This window comes from Cheilinus undulatus, linkage group 8, assembly GCF_018320785.1.
Source record: "Cheilinus undulatus linkage group 8, ASM1832078v1, whole genome shotgun sequence".
Taxonomy (NCBI): domain Eukaryota; kingdom Metazoa; phylum Chordata; class Actinopteri; order Labriformes; family Labridae; genus Cheilinus; species Cheilinus undulatus.
In genome coordinates this window covers 46,880,174-46,907,817 of record NC_054872.1, presented here as the reverse complement: position 1 = coordinate 46,907,817, position 27,644 = coordinate 46,880,174, and the positions used below count along the sequence as shown (strand labels likewise).

The 27,644-nt window shown below is 41.2% G+C and overlaps 1 protein-coding gene across 10 annotated transcripts in view; it reads right to left on the bottom strand.

The window, feature by feature from the left end:
• The window catches only part of cspg5a (chondroitin sulfate proteoglycan 5a), a 121,774-nt gene that overhangs the window by 43,428 nt on the left and 50,702 nt on the right, over nt 1–27,644 (bottom strand). For all 10 annotated transcript variants that reach the window (XM_041792650.1, XM_041792640.1, XM_041792643.1 and 7 more), the window contains exon 3: nt 4,714–4,902. In XM_041792650.1, the coding sequence (XP_041648584.1) occupies nt 4,714–4,902 (189 nt within the window). The remainder of the gene's footprint in view (nt 1–4,713; nt 4,903–27,644) is intronic.

Genomic DNA, 27,644 nt, shown 5'->3' with positions numbered 1-27,644 from the left:
GGGGGAAACACGAGGACAGCTAAGCTACATTCTGTGTATTGTTACACAGAACAGAGAGAAAGCCAACAAGGAAGGAGGCTGCCTTAAAGGAGGAAGCATAACAAACACAGCCATGGCAACAATTGTAAACCTGAACTGTAGTAATGGCAGCTCAAGAAAACTAGAAAAACACCCAGAGAGCGCAGACCTCCGCCATTAGCCCTATCTCCCAATAGTGAAGAATCCTTCAAAAAATTCCTGGATCAAGACGGTGATCCAGATCAGTCCCAAAATCTAATCAGTTCTTCCTTATGCCATTTCTGACATTTCCTGAAAATTTCATCAAAATCTGTCCACAAATTTTTGCGTTATGTTGCTAACAAACCAACAAACTAACTAACAAACAAACCCTCCTGATCACATAACCTCTTTGGCGGAGATAATAAGGCTTAGCTGTTGTAATTGTGTTTTCAAAGAAATGCAACACTATCTAGGGCGATCTATCCTGGCCATTATGTTTCCTAATTGCTAAAAAAATCCTCTCGGATCATGCAGAACTATTTGTCTCTCCGTCTATTCTGGTTTCCGTCTCCTCCTGCCGCCTCCCTCTTTTAATCTGTCATCTGGTTTTTCTGCTCACCATCAGCTCCCCTCCACCTCCCTCCTTCTCCATCTCCTGCGCGCCTTCATTGTCTTCTTCGCTCGTTCGCTTCCTCTTCCAGCTGATCTCTACCCCCCCCTCCTCCTCCTCCTCCTCTCTCAGACTGTCCTTGTCTCTCTCTTCTCTGTCGCCCATCCCCCCATCCCCATCTTCCTCTGTCTCACAGACCCTCCTCATCCTCCTAAACCTCCTTCCCCCCCCCATTCTTCCTCTTCTATCTTATTTTTTAACCTTCTTATCCTGTCTGCTGCCTTGAAATTTGATGTGGCCTGGTTTCATTAGCACATTCACAAGCTTCGACATCCAACTGCATCCTCACAGGGGTTTGATTCATAAATGAGTAAAAAATGAGTGAACTGACTGATCAAAAGCATGGAAACAGATCTTTTTTTATGCATGTCTGTGATTGCATAGCTGTTAAGCTGCAGATATACTTGCTTTTAACATGGCATTCCCTTTGTCTTTGCGGAGCAGCCTGAAAAATTAAGGCCATTGAAGGATGCAGCTTGCACATGAACATTAGAGAGGATGTGACAGTGTCGACACAGCAGCACGAACAACAAGGCGACAAAAAGTTTTGCAGACAAACTGAAGTGAGTTTGTAGATGTAGTCGTTACAGCAGCTGATGAAAACAGAGTCCTCATGAATGTCTCTCTAAGGTTAAGGTTTTTACATTCATGTCAAAATATCCTCATCAGATATGAAGTTAAAAAAAGGAACTAAAACAAACAGCCAAGGACTCTCTTGGCTCAAATTCTCGAGTTAACACGTTCACCATTTGAGCTGTAACATTTAAACATCAAGTTTTGAAACAGAATTTATTGGTTTCCAGCTAGTTTGAGGGACACTTTTGTCTTTATGCAGTGACTGGTTTGTCTTTAAAACTTCAGCCATTGTTGCCCCTGCTTCTGTTGACAACTGCATTGCATTAACTTTTGAGGATGTGCAATGTAAAACCAACACAGGGGACCTGTAGTAGCCATCATGCATCCATGCAAGTATAGCTAACAGAACTGGCCATCTTGAATTTGGGAAAATGCCAGTGAGGCCGCCCAAATTTCGTCCATTTGGGCCACTCAGGATGACCCATTGTTTCACTGAAAAAACAGCTGACGATACATGTTTTCTCATTAATGGTCAGACTGATTCTAGGCTTTATGCACGGCAGGGTGTGACATATTTCTGGTGGAAAATTATGCGGCTTGACAGCTTCCGCCCAATGATAGGTGCCAAGCCAAGACGAAACCTAATGTCATCTTTCTCCAAGAGTAAACCATCCTATACTGCATTTATTTGTTTGTTTGTTTTATTCGATTGTTGTGTTTACTCTTCATCATAATGAAGTCCAAACGTGCTACAGTGATGTTTAAAAAATGGGGGTAATAGCACTTCTGGACATCATTGCTCTGTGCCATAATGTACATCTTCAGCTAAATTTAATCTTTTTTTGGGTACAGACTCTCGAATTCCTTTATCATTTAATTTTACTTATTTCATTTTAACAACTTTTCATTCGACTAACTTTATTTCTTAATAGAAATACCTCAATTACAATTACAATGTCATTACGCAGACGCTTTTGGCCAAAGCAACTTACATCTAGGACAGGTGTTCCTGGTGTTAAGGACCTTGCCCAGGGGCCCACACTGGATGCTTGAGCTCTGACTGAGATTTGAACCCCCAGTCTCTCATACAGTCAATAACGTAAACCACTAAGCTATCCAGCTGCCACCTCATACTGAACGACTTAAGCATAAGTACCACTCATTAAGTACTACGCCCTGATTGTCGTCCATCGCTGATGTGAGTAGTAGCGATAGCAATGGCTAGCAATCTGTATTTAAAAGATTGCACATAAACAACAGCATGTGTTCAAGCAGGGGCAAAGATCTATGGTCCTGAAGCTGCTGCCTGTGAGCCTGCAGATACAACCTTCTTGACTAGTCAGCCAAACAAATGCATATTTTGCATTAAACTGGATGGGAAATTACGCCTAGAAACATCCGTAGCAGTAAGGGGGAAAAGGTCGAAGTAAAATCCAATTTCCACATAACGATGCTATGCAAAAACAAAATTAAGCAGGGATAAAAACAAACAAGGGGAAAAGCAGCGAAAAAAAAATGTTGGCTGAGTGTGCAAAATCTGTTAAATCAACACATTAATTTCCCAAATATACCCATAATTTTGGTTGCAGAGCAGCCAGGAACAGTGCTGCCCCAGCAGCTTAGCTAACATGCTGTTAAACTGTTGTACTCTCAAAAAATGAATCACGGCATAGTTTATTTTTAAGTATTTACATCTATTTGATTTTATTTAAATGATTACATTTTTAGAATTTATTCATTCAAATTCCTTAAAATCAGCATAAATCTATTAATTGTGAAAACAATTAAATTTAATCATTTAAAACATATGGACATAGTTTAAATATCACAAGCTGTGAATCAACCAAGATTCATTTAGTTAAAATTTATGAGATTGGTTTACAACAGGTTTACATAAAGATTTCAGTACATCCATGTTCATCCATTCAAACACATTTGGTTTAATGGTATTGTTACATAAATCTCATTCTTAATTGTTTCATTTATATTTGAGTGACAAATATGCAGCACATACAGTTTATTTGCTAGTTTATGTTAAATCTAAGTAATTCAGATGGATGGAAATTTTATATGCTTTAGGCCTAAATATTTCTGTGAGTGTATTATTATATACTTTCTATAAAATAGTTCATTCTAAGTGGCGAAAAACAAACTTTAAACCCTTCTGTACGTGCTGAATGTTTCCATTAAGTGGAACAAATCATGCTGAAGCTACTAGAGCTCAAATTCCCACAGATGGTGTCCAGTCATTGCCAGCATACATCAGTGAATGCAGTGCTTATATTGTATGTTGTTTGCATAATGTGTGTCCCATATTTCTCAGTTTTAGTCAGTGTGTACGGTTTTTACTTGAGCTTAACAGTTGGATTGGTGTTTGAGGAAAAAAGGGCTGGTCTGTTGCAAATACAAAATCCAGTCTGTTACTGGTTAACAGTAAACTTGTCTCCAACCAAGAGGCTTATTAATGATCTACAGTAAATATACATATGGATACGGATGAAACCATCTGTCCATACTCTGTGTTTGTTTTGTCAGTGTTTCTGCACGCTCTCTGGAAAACGGATCCAATCCAAGCCAAACATTGCCAGCGTAAATCATGGAGGCAGTGTTGATTAGCCGAAGGTTGAAGATAGGCCGGAAATTCAGATTAATCTGGAAAATGGAGGGATTTTCTGAGGTAAGAATGTGCAGCTGATTAGAAACTTCAGATGTTAGCTCTCTATGGCGCAGGGACTACCAGCTACAAAGGCAGAGGTCAGACAGGAAGTAAATGTCAGACAGACCATAGTGAGGGAGAGAATCCACACCCTCTACTGGTTTAATGTCCACCCAAATGTAAGGTAATTCTAATTGTGTTTTTAAAACCGTATTCATCTGTTTTCCTACATAAAGGGAGCATTAATGAGCCTTCACACTATCTACCCCTCTGTGTCGTTCTTCAAACTTCTCTTTAAACAAAAGTTGCAGAGTTGTTTGGCTCAGAGGCAGCTCCATTCACTGAGACATATCTTTCTCCTCCAATCTTTATCACCGATGAGAGTAATGTACCACAGCAGTGTCTGCTGGGTAATTTCAAATAAATGTGCTGCAGCACAGTGCCTCTGAGCAAAGCAATAAAGACTACTTTTTTACTTTTGCTGGATTGATTTTTTCATCTTGGACAAATAAACTGATCCAAGGAAAAGCCTGTAGCTCACAGGACAAATCACACAGACTAAAAGAAGCTCTTAAGAGGGGGAGTTTCCATTGGATTTGTATATTTAGAAGCAGAAACATGCTGGAAAGAAAACCTCTTAACATTACTTACGGTACATGCAGGAAGGGATTATGTGTCTAGGTTGGATCCAAAATATTTACCTGAATCATGCCTCTACACTGGGAGAGGGTGGACCACTTTGTCAATAAAGACAGAAGTAGATGGTCTTTTTCTAAATTGAAGGTCTCACAGGTTTTTACTGGAGCCTCACCTGCGTTTGCGCAGCTTCTTGTTCTCGGTCTTGAGCACGTGGAGCTTCTTGGCAAAGCAGACGATGATCATGAAGAGCAGCAGGACCACCAGAGCCGAGGCGCCCACAGCCAGACACATCACCTGGAACTCAGTCACCACGGATTCACAGCGAGCACCCTTGTGCCAGATGTAATCCTGGACATTACATCTACAAGAGACAAAAGATGAAGAGCAAAGACAGTGATTAGACACTCATCCAGTCACTGTTGTACACAGATTTTACTGCCTCTTGTGCTGCCTCTCACTCTGCCTCCAGCAGAGTAAGAGGCAGTGATGCACATATGGAATGATCTGCAAATGTTGGTCAACACTGGCAGAGATAGAGATGCAGTCTTTGATTTAATTTTAATTTCCAACTCCATCCATCCTTTTATTCCGCTTATTCCGTTCCGGGTCGCAGGGGTGGGGGTGGGCTGGAGCCTATCCCAGCTGTCATCGGGCGAGAGGCAGGGTACACCCTGGACTGGTCGCCAGTCAATCACAGGGCTGACATATAGAGAGAGACAACCAGGCACACTCACATTCACACCTACGGGCAATTTAGAGTCACCAATTAACCTAATGAGCATGTTTTTTGGTGGTGGGAGGAAGCCGGAATACCCTGAGAGAACCCACGCGTGCACAGAGAGAGCATGCAAACTCTGCACAGAAAGGCCCCTTGCCCTGACCGAACCAGCGACCTTTTTGCTGTGAGGCAATAGTGCTTACCCCTGCGCCGCCGTGCAGCCCTAATTTCCAACTCAAATTTAAAAAAAGTTGGCGCACTAAATATAAAAAAAAACTGAATTCAATAATTTTCATCTCTAATAAACCAATTCACAATAGAACATAAACAAAATATTAGATGTTGAAACATTCTACCATTTCATGAAAAATACTAGCTCATTCTGGATGAACGGTGATCTCAAAAAAGTAGGGCCATGTTTAACATTGCATAGCACCTGCTCTTTTTCTAATAACAGCCAGCAAACATCTGGGAAGTGAAGAGACGGGTTGCTGGAGTTTTGGGAGAGGAATGTTGTCCCATTCTTTTCTGATTCACGATTCTAGCTGCCTAACAGTCCTGGTTCTTTGTTTTACCCGTGAAGCCATGGGAAAAGGGTACTGATTCCCTGGACCCACAGTAGGGAGGGGCCCTTGAGAAGCCTGAAACAAAAAGTGTGTTTTCATTTTTTCATTTTTTTTCTTTGTAATTAGCGCCATTTTTGAATCAAATCGGTAAATCTGTGAACATGCTGAAATTGTTTTAAAGGAATACTTCAACATTTTGGCAAATTTACCCATTACCATAATCCCTATAGTCTTAGTAATAGGTTTGTTTCCTTTAGTTGTCGGTGCAAGTTATTTTTAGATCGGGGGGCTGATATGCCAACTGCTCAGCTAATGCTATAGAGACCTCCAGTATTTCCGGCTTTCCCTCATCAAACTCATTAAATACACAATCCATCAACTCCAACAGGGGAATTCATGGATCCTGTTCTCGTATGGCTTTTCTTTGCATCATACAGCTTTCCTTCAACTTTCCCTTGCATATGTAGTTTTGAAAAGCATGTTCATGCTCAACATAGCAATTTGGCTGGTGCTGATACATTATTTTTGGTGTAACACTCCTAGTATGCCACCATTTGAACATGAAATTGGACCAGAATTTGCCCAACAGGCCTTAAAAAAGTGTTATTTGATTCAGCAGCTACAAATGCCAGATAGCAGCGTAACACTGATTGGACACATCAGATAAACATTGATGACTGATATCTGTTCATGCAACATGATTTGATTGATGCCGATGTTTGTACAAAGGGTTGAAATCTGCTGACACTGTGCATCCCTAGTATGTAGCTCTGAAGACCTAACATGTTGCATGTTACATAAAATCCTCCATGTTTCCGTGAAGCGGGCTTGTGAGCAGGATGAAAGAGTGGCCGGCAGGTTTCATACGAGGCTGCATTCAAAAAGGATAATGTCAGCACTTTGTGTGTCTAGAAATAGAAACAAAAAAATGAAGCCCAGGGGATTTTCCAGCTCTGAACACTCGCTGTCATACAAAACCCACACATATACACGCTCTCTGTCAAACATTCACAGATACAAACATGCAGGATGTTTATAAGATCTTACACAATGTATGTGTGGCTGTATGTTATGGGCCCATATGTGACACACGCACGCTAAAACATACACAGCTGCCGTCAGAGTCTTGGACTCCCTGTATAGCTGTTTGGCAGAGTACAGTGTCCGCCTGGGGACATTAACGACAGCAGCAGATGGCTTTGTCTACACACTCTTTGGTGTGTAAAATGGCAGAAATATTTCACTTCTTAATGAGACGATGCTGGGCTGTTTCACTGCCATGTGTAGAAGGAAGTCTGTGCTCAGTTTAGTCTAATTTAAGGCTCCTTGGAGGAACTTTCAGTTTGTGTATTTATAACAGAACATCCCATTTCTTTGTTTGATTATGTCCCTCATGTGAAATAAATCAGAGTATGTCTTAAGGATGACTTCCTCTGACCCAAAAATGACTTGGGCTGGTGGGCTGTCAACAGTGCCAATTGGCAGATCCTAATGTTAAACTGAGACAGCACTTCCCCAACTTGAATATCCAATCGTGCTACTAATCTAACATTCATCAGAGGCAGTCATCACTTCATTATTTTCACATGAACAGAATGAATATTCACAGAAATGTGCAAGCCCCAATTCCCAAAAGTTTCTATGAAGTGTAAACTGTGAAAAGAGTACAGCACAAAGACAAGACTTAGAATATTCAAACTGACAAAAGTTTGTTGGAAGCAGACACACAATCTGATTTGGATGCATGCAACCTCCTTAAAAAGTTGGGACAGGGGCATGTTTATCACCATGTTACATCACTGCTTCCTCTCTCTGGACTGATGACACTAAATGTTTAAAGGTCACATATTTTACCCCTTTAAGTCAAGTTTATGTTGGTCTCTCAGGTCCCTAAAACATGCCTGTGAAGTTTGTTGCTGAAAATAGCACTCTAGTATTGAATTTTTGCACATCTAAAACGCGTTAGTTTAAGTTCTGCTCAGAATGAGCTGTTTCTGCATCTTGGACCTGTCAGTGTTAGGGGTGGAATTTCTATTAATTCTTGCTTAATGTACATCTGAAGTTGATCCCAAACATTTGGTTTTCATTGTCGTATAAAACGCTTTATAAGAAGACAGATCTGTGTTGTATGCAGGCCAGTCTAGTACCCTCATTGTTTTATTGTGAAGCCAGGCCGTTGTTACTAGGCCTGGGTTCAAAAAATCGATTCTCCGATTCAGATCGATTCTTTTTTCAAAAATTTGATATCCATAAAATCCAAAGATGTATCTTTTGATATATGCCTTTTCCCTCTCCTGTTGGCTCCTCGCACTACCAGTTTCAGACTTATATCACTCATGCAGCCTGAAAATTGACCTGCACACGTTTTTTAAAAACGTTTACACTCTGATTCAAGGTTTAAATCTCACGCCCAATTATCTAATTTTGGATATCTGGGCGCGTTATCAATATGAGCTGGATATCTCATCCTCAAACGGAAACCTCTTCTGGTACGGCACGAGCAGGTGGAGAACGCTTAAGCTGCTGCTGCACTCAACTCAAACATACAATAGTGATCGTCTTGGATGCTCGTTCAAGAGCAGCAAAACCCGACTGTTTTTGAACCCCCCGTATTTGTCGCTCCTTACAGTGTGCTTTATTCTACGACCTCCGACTGCATTTTGGATTTAAACACTACAAAGACAGAGGCAAACTGGACAAAAAAGACCATATCCAGGATAGGCAATAGTGGCAGTGGCAATACCCAGCCCTAGTTGTTACTTGTGCAGCATATAGCATGGCATCCTTGTGCTGAAACTAGCAGGTCAGTTCAGGTATGACAGCATGCTCCTCTTGGGCCTTTACTGCTCTGACCTCCTGATGGCCATCATCCAGGCCTGGGCCATCTCTCCAGCTGTCCCCACCACAGCATAAGGTCCTGTCGAAGCCACAGGGTGCTGGGCACCAAGCATGAGGTGAAGTGGATCAGGTCCGGGAAAGCGTGCCAGGTGCCCTGAGAAGCATTCCTGTATCTGGCAGCTGACCCTTCCCATCCTCGCTCTCCTGAGCATGTCAGTATTAGACACATGGTCTTACCATTGATACTCAAAAATGTGCCGAAGAGAAATCACAAAGTAGGCTCCTCTGACCATCAGTCAGCATCCAGGTCTCACTAGAGTATAGTCACACCATAGGTGGCTGGATTGCTGAGTAGTTTACGTTGCCTGTTATGGTGAAGGATATTGGGGGTTCCAATTCCGGTCTCCTAAATGACATTTTAAGACCAGGATGATCCATGTGCACATGGTGAAAAATGATGATGCTTTGCTATGTTTCACATGCATTTCATTTTGCTGTGATTGATGGTAGCTTCTCCTGCTGTAGTCTCTTAATAGACAGATGCAAAAGATGACAGTCGCAACAGCTGCAAATAGAAAAATGCTTGTTCACTGATTGGTCACATGAAGTACAGATACTCTTGTTATTTTGAACATTACACATCAGTAATTAAGATGAACTTTACATCTACCAAACATGTGCACAGCTTTGGTTTCAACTATTCTCAACATAAGTTTCAGTATGGCCTTTACACCAAAACATAAACACAGCTGGCTCCTAGAAAACAAATGTAAATGTTGTGTCTCCTGAAGTCATGGGAACATGACCGTGTGTTGGAAGAAGGCCCTAGTAACTGCTCTGTCATTATTTCATTAAAGCTGCTCTGCTTCCACCATTCCACCCACATCTGCAGCGGGGAATCATTAACTAAGAGTCTCTGTGGTCTTTTACGTTCTAAGTGAGTATCATGACTCGAGCATCGCCCTAACCCACCAGAGCAACATCATCTTTGATATTCATGAAAAATACATGAGGAAAAGAATGAGCACTGTTTCCTTCACGCTCAAAATACTTTCAGCAGTTTTGTGTTTCACTCTGTGCATGTTTCTGTCAGACATTCTGACAGCTCCATGGTCAGAAACAACACAAAGAAAAACAGAACAAGACTTTGTTTAAACAGCAAAACCCACAGAGAGAAAGCTTTAGCTGAATCCCATCTTCATCAAAGTCAAAGTCAGAGAGGAAAAAGTATTGACACAGTGGAGATGCTGCCTGGGCCGTAGGGTTTTACTAATACTTTATTAACATTTGATCATAAAAACAGGACCTATGATTTATGCCCCCTTTACAGAACAAAGTTTTAAAGAATGGGCTCCAGAGTGGAAGTTTTTCAAAACGCCCCCGTCTCCGTATAACAGGGATACCAGCACTTTCTGAAAACGGACATGCGCAGTGCGGCTGCAGTAAATATCCATGCACGAGTAGGCTTATATCATATGCGCGAATGGGAAGACAAAAGCAAAGATGGCCGACACCAGTGTACTGTTCGTGCTCCTCACTCTTTCCAGTTTAACTGTAGGTCTCTTCTCCAACAAAGTGTTGATTTACTTCACCATCACTTGGATCAGCGGGGACGTATTTCATACCTGCACCAGATTCTGATCGACCCATATGCCGTCGAAGGGCAGCCTGAAGGCGATATTGGACAATGCAAAATCACACCGCCATCTACTGGCCTGGCATGTATACTACATCGTTTTTGGTGTTTTCTGCAGTCTCATGTGAACAGAGATCATTTTGAAAATGTTGCCTTCTGAACCTGGAACTTTTTGGAAACGAAAACGTAAAACAGAGCAAAATGTTGTCGTAGATATAGACTAGATATATAAACTTGTAAACTTAAAAATAAACACATTTTTATTTTGATGTTTGCAACATGCTCCAAAAGAATGGACAGGAAAATGGGAAGGAAATGGCAGGAAAAGTCCAGAAAAGTTGTGGAATGTTCAAAAACTCTGTAAACATTGTACAGGTACACTGAAAAAAGTAAAACATTGGTTGAACTTAAAAAAAATTAAGTAATCAATCACACAAAACATTTTGGATTGAATCAATTAATTATTTTTTTAAACTAGGTAAATGTAATTTTCTTAACTTCATAGAAACTATGTTTAAAGGTTTAGCAAGTCTAATTATTTTAGATTGTCCAAAACTAAAAATAAAAATTTCCCTTAATCACAAAGGATGCGTTTCGACACGTAGGTCAACGCTGGATGCCTGGGCTGGGGTGTAAAGGGAGACCCACTCAGAAAGTGACAGCTGCTGTTGCAGCAAATGTTTTTTGAATCCACTCGGGACCTACGGGATGTTGTTACGAATGTGCATGCACACAGCAGGCTAAATGCAATAAAATTGCTGTTGCAAGCTGTGGTGAGGAATGGCTCATAGACAAGCTCTCATACATGGTGTGACACTTGAAAAGAACACCCTCCCCCAAAAACATGAACCAACAAACAAAACATGCACCATTACGACCCCACAATGAAACATGAACATTATAGAACATCAGAAGAGTGAATTCCCTCGTACCAAACAATCCCAGCAGTCCCTGCTCCAGGTGACTGCCTCCTGGATCGCCACAATACATTGATCCAATGGCGGAATTTAATTTGGTATCCAGTTGGCAGTTTAAATAGAAAACATAGGTTCAGCCATTAAGATAATTTAGAGGATTTAGATTTAATGAACAAATCAATAATTTTAGGCTGTTATAAAACAAAAAAATTACATCAATCCAACAACAGCATTGTTTTACTTTTTTCAGTGTACTTGGATTAATAGATAACTGAAAGGATCCAGCTTTTTTCTAGTATTTTAGATGGACTGACCTAAGTGGAAAAATGTGCTGTGGTCCAACGAGTCCACATTTCAATCTGCTCTTGGAAATAATGCCTGTCAAGGCCTATGAGCTAAAGAGGAAAGGGACCATCCAGATTGTTGTCAAAGCAAAGTTCAAAAGCCAGCGTCAGTGATGGTGTGGGGGTATTAGTGCCCATGGCATGGGTCACTTGCACATCTGTGAATGCACAATTAAAACTGAGAGGTTCATACATATGCTTCCATCCAGTTGGATTTCTCAGGGACCTCCCAGCTAATTTGGGTTGAAAAACATGAAAAACACCCTGTTATTTGGGTTTCGTTTTTTAATTTTGTTTTTGTGTTCCAATTAGAAAAGAAAGGTCAAAGAATGGGACACTGGTGATGTAATATTCTTTTTTTCCCCATAACGTTACACATACAGGAAAAAACAAGTGTTACACCACCAGGGTTCTGTTCTTTTATCTTTCTTTTTTCATCAGAAGACATAATGAAATTAAAACCAACCTGTTTTCATTTTTTCAGTATTTTACATGTTTTTCTCTCCAGTTTTTCAAAGTAAGACGGAAACAGCTAACCTTGCAAGGCAGATGGATTCACCTGTTTCCTTGTTTCTCACTGGTGAATCCATCTTGCAAAGCTCTCATCTGAACAGTTTGAGTCTGGTTAGAAAGGGACAGGACCAATCAGGAGTAACAGCCTGTACTTTCAGGTGCGGCGGAGTTGTGGTGTAAGCAAGCAGAAAAAAGACCTTGCTATGGATGTAAAAGGAAATAACAGGGCAGTAAAAAGGTAAATGCCTGATTTCACAAAGTGCAGATGACTTTTGACCCGTCCACTGAGCTGTCTGTGAATATTTAACAGAGAAATGAGAAATTAAGGAGCAGTGGTGCTCTTATTTTCCATCACTGTGGCTACAGGGAGACACAGGGGCACAACTAAAGTGTGCTGAAAGGGACAAAAACAGGCAATTAATCACATTTAAAACAAACAGTGCTCTAAATGTGGACTTTAATCGGTTACAATTAATACGATTAATCTTTCTAGTCTTTCTGAATTTCTTTTTTTAAAGCACCATTATCAGCAGCTAGCTAATGCTTTTAATCCAACTATCCACACTGCTGTCACTGTCAGCAGGCAGCAGTAGGTGCTGACTGCATTTACGGTGGCCACCACAAGATGGCAGTGTTCATAAATGAGCTATAAGATTAGCTTTTATATGCTTGTGTCTTATCCTCTGTCTGCTGTTAGGCACTTTGGTTTAACTCTAGTTGTTTTTAAATGTGCTTCCAAAATAAAGTGATTTGACTAAAAAGTTGTAAAAGGGTCTGCCACAGTTCAACAGAGTCCCTACATGTGGCTGTACAAACTAAATGTCTGCCTGTTAAACAAACACAAATACTCTGGGATGACAGAGTACAAAGAGAATGGAGGTGTGGAGCGTAAGGCCACTCCTGCTACGATCTCTACATGCTAAGCAGGCTCCTTTTCAGCGAACAACTTCCTCTATCCTTCCTGAATGCTTGATGCTTTTATTTGACCAGCTGAACTGAAAAGCTGGAGACAAGCCAGGAGACATTTTGAGCGTGGGCATATGCGAGAAAGAAAGAGATGGAGATAGAGGGAGATAGAGACGATGCCCAATATCACATTTTCAAGGAGACTTCAATGCACTCAACCTGAGAGCGATTCTGCCTTCACACAAAGGAGAGGTTTTATGTAAGTCAGAGTTAGACCCGGCGAGGGCGGGGGAGGGAGGGAGGATGCATAAAGGAGGAAGGCGAGCGAGCAAGCGAGGATGTGCTGGTCGTCATGGCAACCCAGCTGAGTGGTAAACGGAGCAGATGCGGTGCTGACATGTCATTCCATCACACACGCACGCATCCTCGCTCAGCCGTCCACAGGGACAGTCGTGCTTTAGCGGCTAGTTCCAATTTTCCTTTCTTTCTTCCTCTCTCCCTACTCCTCCTCTCTCTTCTCCCGCTGCTTGTCTTCTTAAAAATCTCTTTTCTTGTTCACTGGCTCTTTACCTCCCCATCTCACCCTTCAGCCCGTCCCTCCCTCCTCCTCCTCCTCCTCCCCCTCATGCACTTTGCCGAGCGCCTCCAGCTGAATCATGCCTCGGCTTTGACATTGTGCAACAGATTTTTTTTCCTCTCTTTCTTTGACAATCAGAGATGAGAGGGAATGTTCTGCTGCACTTTTAATTGCAAAGGAATGACTGAACAATGATGCTAAATCATACAAACAAGAACTGCCTGTGTCTTAAGAGCATGTTCTTGTATTCCTTTAAGTCAAAAAGCTCCATTGTTGGTCCACTGGAGCCCAGAAAGGCCATGCCTCCGTACATATAACATCTAATGCCCTCATATGGGCATGATAAATATGCTAATTAGGAAAATATATAATATAACTCAAGATCTTGGCCTAGCTGGTGCAACAAGTTACTCATCATGGCTGAAGACAATCTTCAGGACTGGTTTTTAATCCTCTAGAAGTCTCAGGTCCTGCAGATCAAACTGGAAATGACTCCTCGTCAGGGACAGAAAAACTTCCCCAGTCAAACTTCTGTTCAGCATTCAGAGAAGGGATCCCTCTCTGGCTGAGATGTGTAGTCCAGCCTCTTGTTCCTTCCTCCTCTCCTATGAAACCTCCCACGTGTCCCACAGGCCTTCCCATTGTGTCCCGCAGCAGTTTTTTTCCCCTCCCTAACCCATCATTATCTCATCACTGCGGCTTACCCCGGCCGCGTTTAAAGCGTGGTCATGGCCTGGTGGGAATACAGTAGATCCAGTACTGGACCAGCTCCTTGTTACGTTACAGAGAATGGACAAATGCTCTCAATATTTACCTGATTAGACTGGCCCTCTGGGTTTTAGAGGGAGAGGCAGACAGAAAGAGTGTGATTAATTTAACTTACAGAGGGTGAAAATGGTGCAGATGGGGTTGTGGTCTTCTAATAAGACCCCCTGATGGTTTTTGATGAGGATGAATGGAGTGTGAAAAGGGGGGGGGGGGTGAGAGGCTGATTTAGGACAGACAGTTGAGACTGTTAGGATGCTCATTTCAGAGCTCAAGGCCAACAGAGGACACTCAGCAGGAGGGATTTTGAAAGGCATCAATGAATCATCAATGCCAAAGTAAAAGAGGTATTGTCTAACAACTAAAACTCTCATTAATGCGGTAACTGTTAGCATTTCTTAAGTGTGACATTTGTATTTGAAGTTTCTGTATCATTTAAGGCTGTCAAAGTTTTTGACAGTACATTTCCATGCTACTGTCTTTAAATGATGCATTCTCTGTTATCTTAATGGTTGATGGACTTGAATGCCAAAGTTCAAAATATATACACCGCGTTCCAAATTATTATGCAAATTGGATTTTAGTGTGGTAAACATACAATTTTTTTGTTGTTGTTGTGTCTCAGGGCTCTCTGGATCTCTGTAATTAATCTCAGACACCTGTGATAATTAGTTTGCCAGGTGAGCCCAATTAAAAGAAAACTACTTAAGAAGGACGTTCCACATTATTAAGCAGGCCACAGGTTTCAGCAATATGGGAAAGAAAAAGGATCTCTGCTGCTGAAAAGCCTCAAGTAGTGCAATGGCTTGGACAAGGTATGAAAACATTTCAGGAAAACTTGAGCGTGATCATCATACTGTGAAGAAATTTGTGGCTGATTCAGAGCACAAACGGGCTCATGCAGATAAAGGCATAATGAGGAAGGTTTCTGACAGACAAATTCATGGGATTAAGAGAGCAGCTACTAAAATGTCATTACAAAGTAGCAAACAGGTATTTGAAGCTGCTGGTGCCTCTGGAGTCCCACCAACCTCAAGGTGTAGGATCCTCCAGAGGCTTGCATTCATGCATAAACCCACTATTCAGCCACCCCTAACCAATGCTCACAAGCAGAAACGGTTGCAGCGGGTCCAGAAATACATGAAGACTCATTTTCAAACAGTCTTGTTTACTGATGAGTGCCGTGCAACCCTGGATGGTCCAGATGGAGCAGTAGTGAATGGTTGGTGGATGGCCACCATGTCCCAACAAGGCTGCGACGTCAGCAAGGAGGGGGCGGAGTCATATTTGGGCCGGAATCACAGGGAGAAAGCTGGTAGACCACTTTAGAGTCCCTGATGGTGTGAAAATGACCTCGGCAAAGAGTTTCTGACTGACCACTGTCTTCCATGGTACAAAAAGAAGAACTGTGCCTTCTGTAGCGAAATTATCTTCATGCATGACAATGCACCATCTCATGCTGCAAAGAATCCCTCTGTGTCATTGGCTGCTATGGGCATAAAAGGAGAGAAACTCATGGTGTGGCCCTCATCCTCCCCTGACCTCAACCCTATGGAGAACCTTTGGAGCATCCTCAAGCCAAAGATCTATGAGGGTGGGAGGCAGTTCACATCAAAACTGCAGCTCTGGGAGGATATTCTGACATCTTGGAAAGAAATTCCAGCAGAAACTCTCCAAAAACTCACAAGTTCAATGGATGCATGAATTGTGAAGGTGATATCAAAGAACGGCTCCTATATTAACATGTAACTTGGCCTGTTAAGATGTTTAGATTGAAATAGCTTTGATTTCAGTAAATATGACCTCCTAATGCTGCAAATTCAACAAATGACCATTTTCAGTTCTTTACATATAAAATGTTCTGAAACTCTGTTGTGTATAATAATGAGGAACAGTGCATTAAGAGTTTTTTTAAATTATTTTTAAATAGTTATCATTGGGAGGTTTGTTCAATAAAATCTGAATTATGCTCTAATGGTTGATGACTTGACATTAATATTTAGGAAAATCAGAGAAAATATCATAACTTGGAACGTGGTGTATTCTATTCATGAAAAATTATTTTCATTACTTAACTCTGCATTGAGCAACTTTCTCTCTAAAACTTTTACCAACACCAGCTGTGGGTTGAAAAAAGGGGAAACATAACATGCAGAGAGGAGAAATGTGTTTGATCAAGGTCTTTGGAAGGTTGGAGAGACAGCAGCAGGAAACCAAATGAAAAAGTGCAGGAACTGGACTGACAGGAGAGGGCACACCACTGTGTTTACTGAATAATTTAACATAAATCCTTCATTTGCATTAAACGCCTCTATTTTTAAACCTCTCCTCTTTGGAGCAAAACATATTTTCTTATGCAATAACAAGAGAGAGAGGAAAAGAAGAGCGGATTCAGCATAGAGATGGATCTGAGGCCAGCACAGGACAGGAGAGTACGAGCTCGTGCCACTGGAAACTTTTCCATAAAAGCCTGGACAATAAAACATCAGCTTTTATACAGGCTGCAAAACAATGCCAAAACTTTCTCATTACTCTGAAGGCTTTGGGAGGGGAAGGACAAATACCAGTCAGGATTAAAAACTTTGATTTGGTTCTTGGTTCTTTAATGCTAAAAGAGGCAAAGAGGAGGGACAGAGTTAGAGATCATCTGATAAAACAACTTTGAGAAAGAAGACAATAAAACAGGGATAAAAAAATTTTAATTCACTTTTCTGACTTTCACTTAATGCTTTATTTAAAAAAAGCAATCCACTTCACAAGCAACCAGACTTACTGGTTGCTGGATTTCACAACTAAAATTCTCTTTGCTCACATACAGCAGGGAAAAGTCAAATTATAGTCTGACTAAAAATGAGCTTTTTAAATGCATGTAGACATGTTACTTCTGACTGAAAATGAACTAAACTGATTCTCTTAAAGTAGGGCTAACACACCTGCAAAATGTGGTTAGAGACTGAGTTACTGTTGCATGCATCAGAGTCAAACTGGCCTCTGCATTCTGCACCACAGCCTCACTGACCCAGAAATCAAACAGCATAAATGCTGAGCTTAGCAATTGATTGGTCATCTATTTTTGGATATCATTGTAAGAGCGAGCCGCATTGATAAATATGCTTCTGCAAGAGCCATATTACAAAATGATTCTCCTCTGAAAAAAGTAGTTATATTTTTATATGGAATGAAAAGCATCAGGTATAACGCAATAAGCCATGGGGATTGCTGATTTTATTGAAATTGATCCCCTTATTGATTCTCCTTATTCTCAAAGTCCTTATTGACAACACCATGAATACTTTACAACTTTCATGGAATCAATAAAAGCATTTTCAGTAGAACTTGCAGAAACTAAAGCTTGTGTTAAGATGTTAATTTGGTCATAAATAGATGTTTTAACTGGTGGGTGCTCACCACAGCTGCTTTGAGCAGAACTGGATTACTGTCCTGCAGCAGCAGGAACCGATGAATATTTCTGCTTTGCTTTCTGCTGATAATGTTTCCCTTTGAAAATGTTTGGGGGGAATATTTTTGGTTCAAGTCAGACTTAAGAGAGCTGTTAACTAGTCCAGAAGAGCCACATGAAGCTCAATAGCATGGTTGAGGATCAAAGGGCTAGAGGAATAATTTGCTAAAAGTAAAACAGAGGGCAGGTAACATACAGTGCAGACTTATTACACTGTTTGACTTGTAAAAAGTTAGCTGCTTGCTAACTTATTAGCAAAGTCAATTTAAAAAAGGCGGAAACATGAAAGAAGTGCATATGTACCGAATGTAGCAGAGTTGGACCCCCCCGCACTCTAACAAAGGACATACAAAGGGTTAACTAACTTCAAACTGATGAGGCTATTTTGTATATATAATGTACCTAAGATCAAGCCAAAATCTCAAGGTACTCCATATGCAAAAAAAAACAACAACAACAAAGAAACAAACAAACAAACAAACAACAAAAAAAACCTTTTAGATCTTTTACAGTATCTGTGGTAGTTTTATATTTGTGGTGATAATCTATGATTGTATGATGTCCAATGTATGGCACACCTAGACTTGCATCAAGGTACAGCACTGTGCCTTAGGACACCATTTGCACCCCTGACTTTGCTGTAGTGCAAACAGTGTCTCCGGGCACCGAGGCCATGTGCTTGGGTTTAGACCAGTGGTTCTCAACTGGTGGGTCGAGACCCAAAAGTGGCTGTTTTCAGTGGGTCGCGGACTGGTTCCTGATAATAAAAAAAAGTCAAAATATCTAGAAATCTAAGGCTGACATGTGTCCCGATACTTTATTTTACTCTGTTTTGCTGAACAAGGACTTCATTTTGGTTGATTTCTTGAGATCTTAATTATCCTATTATCTTTCATGGAATATCTACACGAAAGTTGTTTTCTTCTACAATGATATAGTATTTTTTGGAGGATTTTATAAAAGTACCAACATTTACATTAAAATGTTTGAATGCAAGTCACCCTAAAGTTTTGGCCTGTCTCTTTGTTCAGTCTCAAAAAAAACACAAATTTGGGTCGCAGTTCACATTAGGGAAGTGGTGGTGGGTCCTACGGCTGGACCAGTTGAGAACCACTGGATTAGACAACTCATCTGTGACCAAAGCCAGATAACGTTCCTGAAAGTCGGCATTCCAGTGGTTGAGGAAAACTGATACAAAATCTTTTTTTTCAAAATGATCATTTTTTGTTTTTCTCTCATTTTATGCAAGTCCGATATTTAAACTACTCATCTGATGAAAAAAGTAACACAAATGCGATATTTAAAAGCGTTAATTTTGTGTTTTAAATGCCCTGTTTTCAGAGTTTCTGTGGGGAGATTAAGGGGAGGGGAAAGCGAAACTGCTGGGTGATAATTGGCCACTCAGCCTGCCATTGTTCCCAGTTTCGCCCATTGAGATAGACAATAACAAACACCGCATGGCTCAAACGTCACCCTTCTCCTGGCACATAAATACAGCTGTTTCTAGTTATCAATTTTATCAACAAGCCTCAAGATGCACCCTGCAGCAAAGAAGAGTAGAAGAGACGATGAAGAAGCGGCAAGAATTATCAACAGACTTGGGACAACTTCAGGATCACTCGAAAGTGAAAGTTTGATGAAGGCGGACTTCCTATGGGAATATTTTATTGAGCGTCAACAGTCTGATTCAGAAGCTTGGTTTGGTTGGACTTTATGTAAATGTGGCCCTATTGTTCACGCCCATTACCTGGCCTGCCTGAAGGTATTAAAAGTCCTGAAACTTTGAGCCTGGTTTTCTTAGAACAAACAGAAACTAGAAGTTAACATTCAAATGAACATATCTTTGTAAAATATGCTCAGATAAAGGTGTATGATACACCATTTGAAAGCCTGGAATCTACATTTTCACAATGTGTAAAAAGCTAAAATAATGACCTCAGACGACATGCAGGAGTTTTTACCAGGTTTGGTCACATTTATCTATTTTATACAGTAACTTGTGGATAAACTGATCCAGTTGAGCTAATAGTCACATGGAATCAGAGTGAAAATCTGCTGAGAGTTAGGGGTTAATTACAGTTTAAGTCCTGCACAAACTTTCCAGTGATCAGGAAAACATTCTCACTCCATACAACTTAAAAAATGAATTTATCTACAAAGTTTGCATATGACTTTGGCATGACTATTTTAACTGTAACCAGGGCATAAATCAGTGCAGTGTTTCAGCAGTTCAACATTTTCTACACATTTTGAAACACCCTGGAGACGTTGCATGTAAGATGTAAGATGAAATAGTTGTTATTTTGTCAGACTTGTCCTTGCTTTCGTCATTCGGAGAGGAAGATCTGTTTTAAATGGTGAAACTCATCAAAGTTTTAGAGTCTGGCTTTACCATGAACTCCCAGCTCACCCTCTCTATGTGGACAAAATAGTTCCCTGTCAGCATGAGCATGCAGCTCCATGAAGAGATGCAGATAGTGCCTTTCAAGAGCAAACTGCAAAGCGAAGGACAACTTTTCTGGTGTGTTTGTGCCTGAATATCATTAGTGCATGTTGCCTTGTGGATTAAACAATGAGACAGAGCAGATAGCAGAAGATAGCAGACAGGTTTTGGAGCTATTAGTGGCTATAACTCATTTCTAATAAGTCAGGCATTTAAAGCTCAAACTATGGCGTGTCTCTACCACTAGTAAAAGTTTATTTGGTTCATTAATAAAGCCTGCATCACTGTATTTTTATATTGCAAAGTTCATACTTGCATGTTTCATATTTCTTCTCTGTATTTATGGAAATTTGGGATAATTTAGCATGCTGTCAGTGATTAAACAAACTTACTACATGGGCAGAAGAATGTCATTTGTTATGATCACTGGCCAAATCATTGCTCATTGTTCCTATAAACAGAACAGCAGAATACTGACATCCTGCTGCTACAGCTGGACTCTCAGCGTCACTGTTGATGCCTGGCTTTTTGCTGCTGATTGAGAGCATGCGATCCATTTCATCAGATGGGAATGAGATGATAAAAAATAAACCCGACTATGAAGACTGGGAGTCTGTGCGGCAATGTGTTCAGGATGTCTGAAAGATTTAGAAACTCAGCAGCTGCAGCTCAACAGCGTTATAAAACAAACAGAATAGATAAGCCAACAAAAAGAAACCGACGCTACAATCCAGGCCACCTCTGTCTGACAGCACTCACATTATTATTTTAGGTCACTTGCTTTTTGTCTTTCATCAACCAGCCTGCTAGATTTCCCTGAGGCCCCCCGGTCCTCTGCAGCATATTCAAAACAAACCAGCTTAAATAAAATATCACTGCATCATGGGCTTCCATTATGCAGATGGAACCAGTATAACCTTATTAGCAACCACAGTGGGGAAAAACCGGGTCCATTCAATCAGCCAGTAATGCTAAATCCCCTGATCTGAAACTGGAAAGAGATTTGACAAAAATTCCGACATGATCAGAGCACTTCATTTGGCATCAGAGGAATCAGACTGATTACAAGCATGGTCAAAATAGTGGCTTATTTATAGACATTTTGGTCTGATGAACTGGTTATTTTTCAAGGGATTAGGCAAAATTAGAAGGCAAGAAAAAAAAGAAATACACCAAATATGTCCAAAGAAATCATCCAGCAGAACTAAATTGCTCAAGATAACTTATCAGAGGAGCTGACATATTCTTTTTACTCTCCGTTTGCACCGATTTCCCACTAAAATGTGGCAAAATAAGCTGCACATGAGCACATTTTTAAAGCTGTCATTGTCATTTATAAAGACAGGCTGGTTAACACTGTAAATGACCCAATGGGCATCAGGATCCCTGAACACAACTGTGACCGAAACCTATTAAAATAAACCCCCAAGCCCCTGGAGAGCACTCACAATCCCATAAACTGCAAACCAATTAGCGGTATGCAGATGTGGCCCCTGCTCTCAGTCACTAAAATGATCGCCCAGGAATGTGGGTTAAGGCTGTCAAGATGCTCACGTTGCCCTCAGGCTGGATGAAACAAAGAGGTTGTGTCAGTTAGCTTGATTTACATCAACATTCATTCCTGCAAAAGTTGCTGAGTAAAATGAAAACTGAAATCAGCCCTGGGGCTCTGTCACAGTGATGTTTTTAACAATGATACTTCCACAGGGATAGGAAGACATTTAAATGGGAGGCCATCACTGGGATTAGTGGTGTGAAGTACACAAAACTGATACTTTGATACTTGTTCAATAGTTATCTAAATGACTAATATTATCTAAAAATATTCACATTTTTAAACCTACCATAGAATCTGAAATATATAGTGCCAATAAAAAGGATTCACCCCCTTGGATATCTGTTTTTTAGTATTCCTGGCCACCATTACACTATGAAGACAAAAGAACACACCAAGCAACTGAAAGGAAAGGTTATTGGAAAGTCTAAGTCAGGAGATGGGTACAGAAAAATTTCCAAGGTACTGAACATCCATCATCAAGAAATGGGAAGGAATATGGCACATATATAAATCTGCCTTGATGAGGACGTCCTCACAAACTGAGTGAGCGTGCAATAAGGAGACTAGTGAGAGAGACCACCAAGGCACCTATGACTACTCTGAAGGAGTTTCAAGCTTCAGCAGCTGAGATGGGAGAGACTCTGCAGACAACAACTGTTGGCCGGGTTCTTCACCAGTCAAAGCTTTATCGGAGAGCGGCAAAGAGAAAGCCACTGTTGAAGAAAACTCATATTAAATCTGGACTAGAGTTCACCAAAAGGCATGTGGGATACTCCATGGTCAAGTGGAAGAAAGTTCTTTGGTTTAATGAAACCAAAATGGTGCTTTTTGGTCATCAGACAAGATGCCAAACATTGATCAGCACAAACACACCATCCCCACTGTGAAGTGTGGTGGTGGCAGCATCATGCTGTGGGGATGCTTTTTGGCAGCTGTCCCTTGAATGCTTGTAAATGTAGTGGTTAAATGAATGCAGCAAGAAAAAAAAACAGGAAAACCATGGAGGACAATCTTATTCAGTTTGAATCAGAACTATGTTTTAGGAGTAGATTTATTTTCTAGAAGAAAATGAGCAGAGCAAGCAGCAAAATTGACAAAGAAATGGTTTAAAGAAAACAAGGTTAATGAGGTTCTGGAGTGGCCTCAATACAGTAGAAAGTTTGTGGCTGGACTTGAATGGGGCTTTTCATGCCCGATGCCCATGCAACCTGCCAGAGCTTTAGCAGTTTTGCAAAGAAGAATGGAGTACAATTGCAGTGTCCAGACGTGGAAGCCTGATTGAGACCTATCCACACAGACTCAGTGCTGTGATTGCAGCCAAAGGCGCATCTACTAAATTGCTGACTTGAATATTTATGCAGTTGCTTATTTTACATTACATATTTTAAATTTAATTGACAATTTACTTTGTAGAAATCTGTTTTCTCTGCCAAAGAGAAGTTGTTACAAAGGAGTCCAGCCAGCACCTCTGGCCATCAGTCACAGTCCATCAGTCCAGGCCTCACTAGAGTATAATAAGACCAGGAGGACCGAAATACTCTGACTTTTGTCTGCATCCTCTGATACTTGGAACGCAACACTGTCTTGAACCCATGATCCCATGCACAAGTCCAAGTCTGACATTGATCTCAGCTTCACAGTGAGTGGATCAACAGATTATGCTGCCAAGATAGGTGAACTGCTCTACAACTTCCACCCTCTCATCATTAACAGATACACATTTGAAGGCAGCATCCAAGAGGCCGCCAAATGCCTGGATCTTTGTTTTGGCCCAGTTTTTGCATATTCACTGCTTCAGCCTTCTCATTCAGCAAGTTAAGAGAACCAACAATGACATGTCCAGTCTCTGCAAGGATCATAACATCATCAGCAAAGTCCACATCGCTGACTTTGGCTTCGCCACAGTTCGCTGCCCCTGTTACCCACCCAATTATCCAGTCCAGTCTAGTCATACTGCAAAGTGCCTGTACTGAAACCGTACTCCTTTGGATTGGATGTGCTGTAACAAAGCCAAAAACTCTTGTTTTTCTCTGCATTTTAGCTTGTTTTTTTCTTTTAAGAAAAAAAAAAACATTTTTATATCATTTCCTGAAATTAAGTGATTTAGGAGATAAGAGCTTTGCACCCAGTAGCAATGATATGCAGCTTCAGTGCACTCCCCCACCCCCCTGTGATCATGCATGTGCTCATGGGAACCAGGTGTCCTTCATGCACTGAAATGGATTATTGTGCTTAGGTTGAAATGTCATCATGCTGGCACCCTTTGTATGAATGTTTGTCCTGTACATGTGCATGATCGTATTTCTCTACAGTCTCCCTGCAGCAACACAACCGCTGCCAAAAAGTCTCTATTGTGTGTGTCAACTCCTGAATATGTCAGACCAGGTTACCTCTGGCAATAACTAAATGGAAGTGCTTGTTTTGGTGTGTCTTTGTCCTTCTCTGGACTCATAAATCTCTCGAGTGTTTGACCTTTGGCCTGATTTTATGACCCCGCGCTCTATGCCTTGGAAGTGATCCTTAATACACACATAATCCTGCACAAGTGCATGCGTGGGTGTGCACTGGGCCGGGTGCCGTGATGTATGTCAGTGTGTTTCCATGATGTGATCGTCAAATCTAAATACAAACTGCTGCTGGTGTTCAAAACTCCCCTTAATTACATCAAGCTGCAGCCCACTCACATTAAACTCGACCTGGCTCGCCCGACTCCTTTCCATTCTGGCAAGAGCTTTAAACTTCTGACTCATTCTCTCGCTCGGTTTCTCCTGCACCTCCTCTCTTCTCTCCGTCCACCTCTTTCTTTGTTGACAGCTCTTTTCTCCCCTCCTTTATTTTTTCAATATCAGATAAACATTCAGAATATAAACACCCTCTGTCTTTCTGTCCCCTCTGTCTCCCCCTTTCTCATCTGTTTCTCCGAATATGGTCACTGACTCCTGCAGAGGTAGCAGGGATTTACAACACTGAGTTAGTGAGATCCCAGGACGTGGAGCCAGCAGAGGAGATACCTGAGATAACTTCAAAAACAAAAGAGATCACATAGCAGTGTGTTTGAATCTCCAGAACTGAATGTCTTTATACTGTAGGTGGTTTTCATCTTGTCTCAGATTATCTGATTCTTTCTGCAGTCCTACTTTCTGACACAAATAGATTCAGGAAGTGATGATTTGAAACACTTGCAGCAGCTAAAGCAGCGGCAGACACAGACGGTGAGTGAGGATGACAGCTGAGACTCTGTGATTTAAACTTCCCAGAAAGTAAAGAAAGTATTTCCTCTTCTTTTCCATCCAGACATTTTTATTTCTGCTGCTCTGGTTCACTCACTCATGTTGAGCTTCCACTTCAAGATAAGGTCAATGTTTTCACTCATATTAAAACTATGTCAAATTGGAAGCTGTTGAGCATCTGATTTTGGGACCACCTGGTTGCTCCTGCACCTCATGATGGGAGACTGTGAGATTGATACCGTTCACTTATTGCTATCATACCAAAGCGGTTCTGGACATGTTTGTTTATTGTGTGCATTGGTAAGATTTTTAGATGCATAGAAATGAGCAAGTGCAGACAGCTGAACTTAAACCAAGTGCCAACTCTGACAGAGTCTGCTAGTGTTAGCACTGTTAACATTTGTGGTGCTGCAGAAGGTAGCAGGTCCACGATGAAGCCCACTAAGCTCTACTTCCTGTCAGCTAGCTAGCTAGCATTCTGGTTGACAGAAACTTAGCTTCTGCCTGTCGAGGTATCTGTCAATCAAATGAGATGCGCCAGTAAGTCTGCAGTGAGGGGTAAGTCCCACTTTGGGAGCCACTGCTCTATTGTATGTGTAGCTCCACGTTTTTGGGACTGATCGGTAACTTTGGCACCCTTACAGAAGGGTGCCAGAAAAGTGGGACTGTACGAGTCAGTTATTTTGGACCCGTTCCAACTTTTGATCAAATAAACACATACCATGCCGTACCAAACTGAACCAGACCACTCAGTGGAAACAACCTAATTGAATGTGTTTTTCCAGCATTCCAGTTCTTGGGAGGTTTCTCTATCCAGAAATCACTTCTCGCCCCTCTTTTTGAGTTCTCGTCATCTGCAAAGACCCTATTCAAGAAGATTTCAGTGATAGTGTGGCTCAATTTTTCTGTAAATACTCCAGAATGCATACAAGAAAAAATCTCTTGTGAGGTACTTCTTAAACATCTTGATCAAGGCAGTGCAGATGGTTAAGTGGTTTAAGGCACTACCCATGTACACGGGCGGCCCGGGTTCGAATCCCTTTACCGCGTCTCTCCCAACTCTCTTCCCTGTTTCCGAATCTATCCACTGTCCTTCCTCTATCAAATAAAGACATGAAAAGGCCCAAAAGTAAATCTTAAAAAAAAAAAAAAAAATCTTGATCAAAACTATTTCATTAGCGAACTTAATATGATAGAGCTGGCAGCACTTAATGAGTATTTGGCTGTTTGTCCTGCAGCCACCTTTGGGGAAAGCACTTTGGCTGACACCATGCATGGAGCATAAATCTGGCTTAACATGAAACTCACACCAGACATGTCTGACAGAACTGTCTGTGCAGATGAAAATAAAGTATTTGATTTCTGCATGTTTAGGCATGTTTACTGCAAAATATATTGTCTGAGTGAAAGTATCTGCGGAACTAAAATAATTCCTTGTTTGTGTCTTAAATTTCCTTTCAAACCTTTCACAGGTGTGAAGGTTATCAGAGCACTGGAAAAGGTGAGCATCCTGGCCCTGCAGGAACATATTTCTGTCTGTAGGAAAGAGAGTCTGAGGTCAGTAGCAGCTCTTTAAAGGGTCATGTGTTTTACTGCATGGGGCTGAAGGGCTGCACATTCATCCTGCTGTAATTGAATCGGCCTGATGTATGAAGCAGCTCCAGTTTGGCTGCACTCTGCAGCACTCAACTCACAAATATGTACAACGCATGGAGCCACAGATCCACATGCAGACACAGATCCACATGGAGTCACAGATCCACATGGAGTCACAGATCCACATGGAGTCACAGATCCACATGTAGTCACAGATCCACATGCAGACACAGATCAACATGCAGTAACAAATCCACATGCAGACATAGATCCACATGCAGCCACAGATCCACATGCAGTCACGAATCCACATGTGCTCACAATCGCAGTCTCATGTGTTATCATCGGTCACACAAACCATCCCCAAACACGCACATACACACAGAGGAACATATTGGAGCTCTTCTGTGCCAACGCTCCACTGACCCATATTGCTCTCCTGCCCAGCAGTAAAATGCCACTCAGCTTCTCTGCAGCCTTGTCTGACTCAGTCTCAGGAGCTTCATCACTGCTAATATCTGCTGACTGAGGACCAAATGTGCCCCAGATATCTCCATCATGATGTCTGCTTGTAGTAGATGATCTTTGGCTCCTTAAACATGACACACCCCTACCCAAGGCATAACAGAGCACAACCATATTATAACTTTACATGTCTGTTTGGTTAAATGGATGCTTGTTTAAACATATTTTACTGAAAAATTACTTAATGGGCTATTTTCAGATCTTACCTACACTCAAATTTAGTATCCTCCAAAAGGGAATACTTTTGCATTTTCACAAATATCTCTGCTAATCCAGATCAGAATGTCCCGAAATCTGGACTGGACACTCACTGATACTTATCTCTTGGTTTCAAGTAGAGTTGTCATGAATACCACGGTCAGTTTTTCAAATGTGCACATTTAAACATACATGTAGTAAAGCTGCAACTTCAAAAGTGAGTAGTAAAGGTATGCCTTTAGAGGTCTGTAATTTTCAAAGGTACAATATGTAGGATTTTTGCACTGTAAAGTCTTGATTTGGACTGAACAGC